Raw genomic sequence first — 8,540 nt, forward strand, 5'->3', positions numbered from 1 at the left:
ATTCAACTATATATATATATATATTATTTTCATTATTTTCTTCTCTTCTTTTTTTTCTTTGTTGATGCTTCGTTTATCCCATTACTCGTTATTTCTCATATCGATTTTGTATGTAAATTTCCATGTCTAGTCGCTTACTTATATATATTAGATTTGTTTTTTTTTCATCGGCGTCAGACTTTTTTCTAAGTAAAGTTTACATTTTATAGACATTGTGCATCTTGATATCAAAGGATACCAATGAGTTGTTAAGTTTGAGAGTTTTTTCTTGTTTTTTAATTAGGATTTATACTTTGATGTGATTTTAATTGTTCAGTTTGTAATTCCATTTTTATTAATCTTATGGTTTTCTTTAATTTCATTTTGTTTTTGGAGTTCAATGGTTATTGGAAGAGACTGATATTGTGTGTATTACAAATCGGTGAATAAACTAAATTTAAAATTAAAATATATATAAGCGGGGTGAGAAGAGATTGAATGTAGGGTGAACAAAGCAAATATGAAATTGAAAAAAATATATGTAGGGTGAAAAAAGAATTTAGGGTGAACAAAGAAAAAATGGAAAAAAAGTATTTTAGGTATTGTAAATGAGTGAGCAAAATAGACTTACAATTAAAAATATAAAAATGAGGTGTGAAGAAAACGTGAGGTGAAAAAAATAATTTGTGGGGTGACAACAGACGCACCTTTTTTTTTTTTTCGTGGCTTGAAATTCTGTATTTTGCTTTAGGTTTTGAACATAGTCAAACAATCTTGGTAAAGACCTCCAAAAAGTGAGCAGCTTTCTGCAAAATTTCAATCTCAAATAGTCCTGTCGTTTTTCAATTTCTAATTTGCAGAATCTCTCTTCATCACAAATAAATCATTATTTTTTTATTAAACATTCTGTTCATTATATGATGTATACAACTTTTAAGCCGATCTCACAATTCACTCTCCTTCCATTTGAAGATGAACTTTCAACTTTGTGCCCACAGTAGCTAGCTAGATTATAACTTTATAAGCATTTGATCTTGTTCAGTCATGTTTACTTAGTCATTGACTGACCAAGATATTCGTGGTCAGTCACCATTAGATACCATTAGATTTAAATCTAAGAGTGGGGAAAATTATTTTTTAGTAAATTGACTATATGATGGTTACTGACCATGAATCTTTTAATCAGTAACTGACCGTGTGAACATTATTTTGATCTTGTATAGAATTTTTATTAATACACAAAATATATACAAATCATTCAAAAGGTTTGTGACGTAACACATGCGTAGTGTATCCAACTCATATGTAGTTTTGTGATGTAATCTTTTTTTTTTATTGGAGGAAGTTTTGTGATGTAATCTAACCTCGAAAATGAATGAAATTGTTGATGTGACATAAGAAGTATGCATATTAAATATGAAGGTCTACCATGAATGGTAAGGTAGCCACTAGCCAGTTGAACAGACAAAAAAACGTGGTCATACTGACGAAATTAGATAATGTGTTGCTTCAAATCATGTAAGAAAGGTTCAACAAACATATAAATCAACTGAAAATTAAAAATTGCTTTGTTCTTTAGAATCTTTGACATGCCAATTACCATTAAACACTTCTATTCACATTTAAACGTTTTGACGTGTGAAATTAGATGATCTCTCACAAATTGGAAAGGAAACATGAATCGATGAGACTAGTAGTAATGCATATGAGTATGTGGATCATATATATGGTGCACAATTTTTGTCTTTTGATCAACTTCAGGAAAGAAGAGAGGTTTGAATGTTCTAAAGTCGTCTAAACAGCACTACAATAAGTTTAGGGATTGTTCATCACAGATGGAGAGTGAGAAGCAGTACTGGCCCAATTGCTTATTAGAGTACTTATAACTGTTGGGGGAGATTAGAACATAGCTAATAGTATATCCAAGGTAATAATCATCTTTGAATACAATATTACAAGCCTTCTCATAGACTATACAGAAGTGTTTACAATCAAATCTTAATCATACAAAGCTAATGATACAAAGTTGGCCTTTCTCTGCAAGGAACTGGAATTTGTGTCCAGGGAAACATGGAAGGGTACATTATTGAAGACAATTATGAAAAAGTGATGCATTCAAAATTATGGGCAATAGTGAATCACCAAGTATGAGAATAAATCAATTCCAGAATGAATGAAAGAGGAACAATAAGGCTACCCTTTGCTTTTTGTTGCTGATTTTATAGACAAACTTGGGCTACAGGCATAGTTGTAAAAGGGCTTCTATCCTGAATTCCTGAGAAAATGATCAGTGCTTCGTTAACAATAAGAGTTGTGGTTCCTCTTTACAGTAAGACCACCCTTTCCCCTTGCCTCAAGTAATATAGACATTATAGAGTAGCAGTGAGAGTTTGGCAAGAAGTGAAAATCACAAAGAGGAACACCGGCCAATTATACAAAAATGAGCTGTGTTCATTGATTTACATTAAGAGTTGTGGTTTCTTTACTGCCAAATAAGACCCTAGCCTTTTGCCATTTCTTCTATGCTTGGTGATCTGAGTGGTAACCTAGCTCATGGCCTCCGGCGGTTTGTATTTGTGTCATGAACAAGTTTTCGGTTTGCTTGTTTTGTAAAAGCCGCATTTTAGTAAAAGTCAGAAAAAATCGGACTGTTGATGATGCAGGATTGAAGATTTCACTCTTTCATCACTTATAAGTCATTACCAATTTTTGTGGCATTAGTTTCCAGTTAGTTCAAGGACTTACTTGAGATAAAATTACTTGAAGGCAAACCTTGTAATTTTGGAATTTTGGGGAAAGACCTAGAAATGAAGTGCCTTACGGTTCTTTGGGTAAATTGTTCCTTGACGTATAAGATGAAAGTTTTGGCCAAAGAGTACACCTGTTCCCTGCCTCAAGTAATCTAGACTAACAGTGAAATCTGGCAACTGAAAATCACAGAGAGTTACCATTATAGTAGAGTAAGCATGACTATTACCTTTGCTTATGATTTTATTGGCAACAATTTCAGAGAGTTGTAACGGAACACATAGGGATCTGAGAGAACTAAAAGCAAGCTAAGTAGTCCTGACATATATACGTGATTGTTTTATGAGTTGCAGAGTATGTAGTGAATAATTTGTATGCAAGATGAGTACATGCATATGTGCTCGATCAAGTGCATACCTGTGTTGGTGCGGAAAAATTCGACGGAAGATTTCCTCACCTACCTCAAGGTTTGAGCCCCTCACCACATATTGTGCTTAAGATGAACACATTTGTGCTCAGGGATTGAGTCCCTAGTTGCAGGACTACCTATGCCTTTTCTTCCTATATAAATCCAGTGTGAACAGTCCCGTTAGATCACCATTAGATCAGGTCACTTTAAATCTAACGGTTGAGAGATAATGAGACTAAATTAACCTAAAACACATTATTTCATATCTCTTAATCATTTTTAAACAACATAAGCCATTGATTGGATCCATAAATAGGCCCAAAACCAAGATTGTGTTTCTACTTTGGCCACCCACAACCTTCCAGCAAGTGTGGGCAATTGACATGGATTCGGCCCACCAAATGGTTTGGGTTGGCAGACTTCTCTAGGCACCCGACCTGACAGTTTTCCTCCTCTTAACACTTCCGGTCACCGTCTCGGAGAAGTGTGGACGTCTTGCTCGAGTTCGAATCGGCAGCAACAGAGCATCGATTGGCCCCATCCGCTGCCCTTCAAAACTGAGATCTGTTGGCCACATGACCTCTGCCCCTCTTCTCCGTTCAACCAGCCCAAGGGAAAATCTAATCCGGCTTCGCCAATTGGTCTCCATAGCAGCAATTTGATGTGATAGGTCAATCCAGACCACCATCACCTTCATTCCTTCATATCTGATCTTCATCCCTTCAGATCTGAAAGACCACGAAGCTTTGTGTCACGCTCGTTGGGGTCGGGCTCTACCTGCAAACATCTAACCAGTTGTTGAGAGCCATGAGGTGGGAGGGAGGAGCAGCGATTCCTCATATAGGGGTTGGGGGTTGTAATTGATTGACCATGACAAGTCTAGATATGCCTCCAGAGGAGGGCTTGATGCCGAAAGGGTCTGGCTTAGAGTCGACGTCGTCGTCCGCCTTTAGAGACCCCGGCCAAGACGGCGGGGGTTTAGAAAACGGGAAAGGCTGCAGAGAGCCATTAGGGTTATGTTTTGTGGGTTTTTTTCCAAACTGCCAGCTGTAAGATTAATGCATGAGTTATCTGGAGTAGTATCAAAAGATAATTCAAACGTACAAGTGCATTGATAGCTTGACAGACTGTGCGAGCTGGATGCAGCGAGATGAATTCATAAGACTTAAAAGTACCGCAATTGAGCGCCTTGGCTCTAGTTTTATGTTTCTCTGGTATCTTGTTTTGTTTCTAGTTTAATCCTCTTCAAGTGAGCTAAATGTCTAATGTAACGGTATTTTGATGCTATTCTGTCCTGAATTTATTAATGTTATAAGACTGCTGTCCATTTTCCTTTAAAAAAAAACCACCCTTTTCCTTTCCAAAAAAAAAAAATATAATCTGCTTTCTCTTCGTTCTCTTTCTTCTACCCAGAAGTCCCTTCCTATTCGCCGGAGACGAAGACCCAACGACGGAAGCTGCCGACCAAGGCTAGCTCTCCACCTCCTACACCTTCTCCTACGAATTATTATCATTTATTTTTTCTTTCAGAAATCCCCTACATAAAAGTTGGAACTGTGTGATAATCAACCAAATTACAAATCACAGTTCATGAACCATCTCTTTCAAGTGAACTATTTGTCTGTTGGGTCTTCGCTATGGTGAATTATCTTGGTGGTTTTCCAGCAATTTGATGAATTTTATGAGAGGAGAGGGAGAAGAATGGGGAAGACGGAAACGAGGGGATTAGGAGAAGATTTCCAGGCGTTGGGTCTCCGTCCCCGACAAACGCCATCACTGGGTTCCACCAAATTTGATGTTTGGATTGTTTTTAGGAGGAGAGAAGGACGAGAAGAGGAGGATTTTGGGAGATTAGGAGAACTGAGAAGTGATGTCTGGGTAGAAGAAAGAGAAAGCAGATTTTTGATTAAGAGATATGAAACAATGTGTTTTAGGTTAATTTAGTCTCATTATCTCTCGTTAGATTTAAAGTGGCCTGATCTAATGGTGGTTGACCAAATCCCTCACAGGTGAACGGGCCTGCCAGTGTGAATCAACTTTGGTGCGCTGGGATGCCCTAAACTTGTTTATGGCGCTAACCAATTCTTAATCATTTCCATTTCTTGACTGGAAACACATTTGGCTTGAGGTCGATTCATTCGTTGTGCTTCATTATCTTATTTCCGGTTCTCATGTTCCTTGGCAACTTAGAGTTCGTTGGATGAATTGTATGCTCTTTCATAATGACTTGTCGCTCATCTCACATCTTTTGGTAATGAAATAGATTTTGGCTTGGTCTCCTCCTTTGTGCTCTTTTCTTCTCTCTTTATGTTATGGAGCCTTGTCACTATGTTCCATCAAAGAAAGAAAGGGAAACAAAAGTTAATGTATTTGGCATTTTGGCCACCATGCATACCACAAGTCTTACTTGATATCCACTTAATTAGTGCAGGGCTGCTTTCAAGTTTCTTACCCCCGGAATTTGATGTCCTTCTTCCTTGGCTCTGTTAAATTAAATACAGCTAAACTTGAAGGGGAACTTGAAATGCCTTGCATAGTTTTCTCATGACCAACTACAACTAGCTTCCTGCATGAGCAAACTCAATGGAGCTTCATAAACTCAGGTTATTATGTGCATTTTGGTTTAAAACCATGACCTATCCCCTCCTCATCATTATGATCTTCTTCCTACCCACCACCATAGCAAGATCATCTGGAAATGAAACCGATCAATTTGCTTTACTCAAATTCAAAGAATCCATAATCACTGACCCACTAGGGTTGTTGAACACATGGAATAACTCCCTTCACTTTTGTAACTGGCATGGGATTTCCTGCAGCTCAAGGCATCAGAGAGTAGTGGCCTTGAACCTTTCTAATTCTCATTTGAATGGAACCATATCACCTTACATCGGCAATCTCTCTTTTCTAAGGTCCATCAACCTTGAAAACAACAACTTCTCTGGTGAGATTCCGCAACAAGTTGATCGTTTGTTTCGCCTGCGACATCTCACTCTACTTTTCAACATGTTGGAGGGGCAAATTCCAGTCAACTTGACATCCTGCCCGGAACTGAGTCGCATAGATTTATGGTCAAACCATCTTACAGGCACAATTCCATCAGACCTCGGCTCATTGGTGAAGCTTGTGTACTTAAATCTTGAGCAAAACAAATTGACGGGAGGCATCCCACCTTCCTTAGGAAATCTTTCATCAATCAGTTTCCTTAGTCTGACATATAACAATTTGGTGGGCAACATTCCAGAGGAGATAGGCCGACTGAGAAGCTTATTGTTTTTCAGCATTGGTGTCAATAAACTCTCTGGTATGATACCTCCTTCCCTTTTTAACATATCTATGGAGTCCTTCACACTTACAGGTAACAAGTTCAAGGGGAGTATTCCACCCTCCATAGGCTTCAACATGCCTAATCTCCAACAACTGTACTTTGGCGGAAATGAACTTTCCGGGCAAATCCCATCTTCACTTTCCAATGCTTCTCAGATTTATGAACTTGATGTTTCAGAGAATAATTTGGTAGGGCAAGTTCCTAAAAGTTTTGGAGATCTTTCAGATCTCTCGTCACTCGATTTAAGTGACAACTTTCTAGGAAGTTTTTCTGCTAATGACTTGGATTTCGTAACATCCTTGGCCAACTGCAGCCAACTGGAAATGCTTGATATGAGTGCCAACAATTTTGGAGGTGTTTTATCCAACTCTGTGGCCAACTTGTCAACTCAACTGACCGAAGTCTTCTTTCAGGGAAATCAAATATCAGGAGTGATCCCTGAAACATTAGAAAATCTCAACAATTTAATAGCCTTGGGCCTGGAGGATAACCTGTTCAGAGGCACCATTCCTACCTCTATCTCCAAGTTACAAAAGCTGCAAGACCTGGATTTAAACGGTAATAGATTATCAGGAGAAGTCCCATCTTCCATAGGAAACCTCACTCAATTGTATCAACTCGACTTGTCGGCAAATGGCTTGGAAGGAAACATTCCTCCTAGAATTGGGAACATCCAACATTTGCAGAAGTTGGATATATCACATAATAGGCTAAGCGGAGATATACCACCGCAAGTGATTGGTCTTTTCTCCCTTGTCTCTCTCAACTTGTCACACAACTCACTAACTGGCAGCCTGCCTATGGAAGTGGGTAAGCTGAAGAACATATATGCCCTTGACATCTCTGGAAATAATTTGACCGGAGGAATTCCGGAAATCATTGGTAAATGTATGAGCCTTGAACTTCTTTACCTACAAGGGAATCTCTTTCAAGGTATGATACCTTCTTCTTTGGCTTCTTTGAAAGGTCTTCAGTATTTGGATTTTTCACAAAACAACTTGTCAGGTCAAATTCCAAAAGATATACAAAGACTTGCCTTCTTGCTATATTTGAACCTGTCTTTCAATAATCTGGAAGGTGAGGTACCAAGAGAAGGAATCTTTCGAAACAGAAGCGCAATATCCTTGTTTGGTAATACCAAACTTTGTGGTGGTGGTGTTTCGGAACTTCAGCTACCAGCATGCATCATCAAAAAGCAGAGAAAACTCAAACTGCAGTTCACAATTTTATTGGTCATTGGATGCTCTCTTGTGTTTGTAGCCTTGTTCATTCTGTATTGGAGGAGAAAAATGAGAAATAAATCATTAGCTGGAGACTCATCAACCAACTTCCTCTCAAAGATTACCTACCAGACACTTCATCAAGCTACTGGTGGATTCTCCCCAAGCACTCTGATTGGATCAGGCGGTTTTGGCTCTGTATACAAAGGGATTCTTGATCACGAAGAACAGAAAGTAGTTGCCATAAAGGTCATCAACCTTCAACAGAGAGGAGCTTCCAAGAGCTTCACTGCAGAATGCAATACACTAAGAAATATCCGGCACCGGAATCTTGTCAAGATCTTAACATGCTGCTCTAGCATGGATTACAATGCTACTGAATTCAAAGCTCTAGTTTTTGAATATATGTCAAACGGAAGTTTGGAGGAGTGGCTGCACAGAGAAAACCAATCAATGAGTTTGACCCTTCTTCAAAGATTGAATATTGTTGTTGATGTCGCTTCTGCATTATGTTATCTTCATGACCATTGTGAACCTCCAATCATTCACTGCGACATAAAGCCAAGCAATGTTCTTCTTAACGATGACATGGTTGCTCGTGTAGGTGATTTTGGCTTAGCCAGACTCATCTCAACCACCACAGAGTCCTCGCAAACTCAAAGTAGCACAATTGGAATAAAGGGGACAATCGGTTATGCTGCTCCAGGTAACATTCCCCACTATGTGAGTCTGATAGTGCATTAGTTCAAGTAAAAAAATTTAGCTTACTAGTACTTACACAAATCTGTATATATCTCTAAGCTCTAACTATGAAGTTTTCCTTTTCTTGCATATTGACGATATATATATATATACA

General features: G+C 38.4%; 1 protein-coding gene across 1 annotated transcript in view; it reads left to right on the top strand.

Annotated features, from left to right (window-relative positions):
* Positions 1-5,767: 5,767 nt before the first annotated feature.
* The window catches only part of LOC101299142 (LRR receptor-like serine/threonine-protein kinase EFR-like), a 3,537-nt gene continuing 764 nt past the window's right edge, over positions 5,768-8,540 (top strand). Inside the window, exon 1 of the mRNA XM_004308889.1 lies at positions 5,768-8,390. Within this exon, the coding sequence (XP_004308937.1) occupies positions 5,768-8,390 (2,623 nt within the window). The remainder of the gene's footprint in view (positions 8,391-8,540) is intronic.

Source organism: Fragaria vesca, linkage group LG7 (genome assembly GCF_000184155.1).
Source record: "Fragaria vesca subsp. vesca linkage group LG7, FraVesHawaii_1.0, whole genome shotgun sequence".
Lineage (NCBI taxonomy): Eukaryota > Viridiplantae > Streptophyta > Magnoliopsida > Rosales > Rosaceae > Fragaria > Fragaria vesca.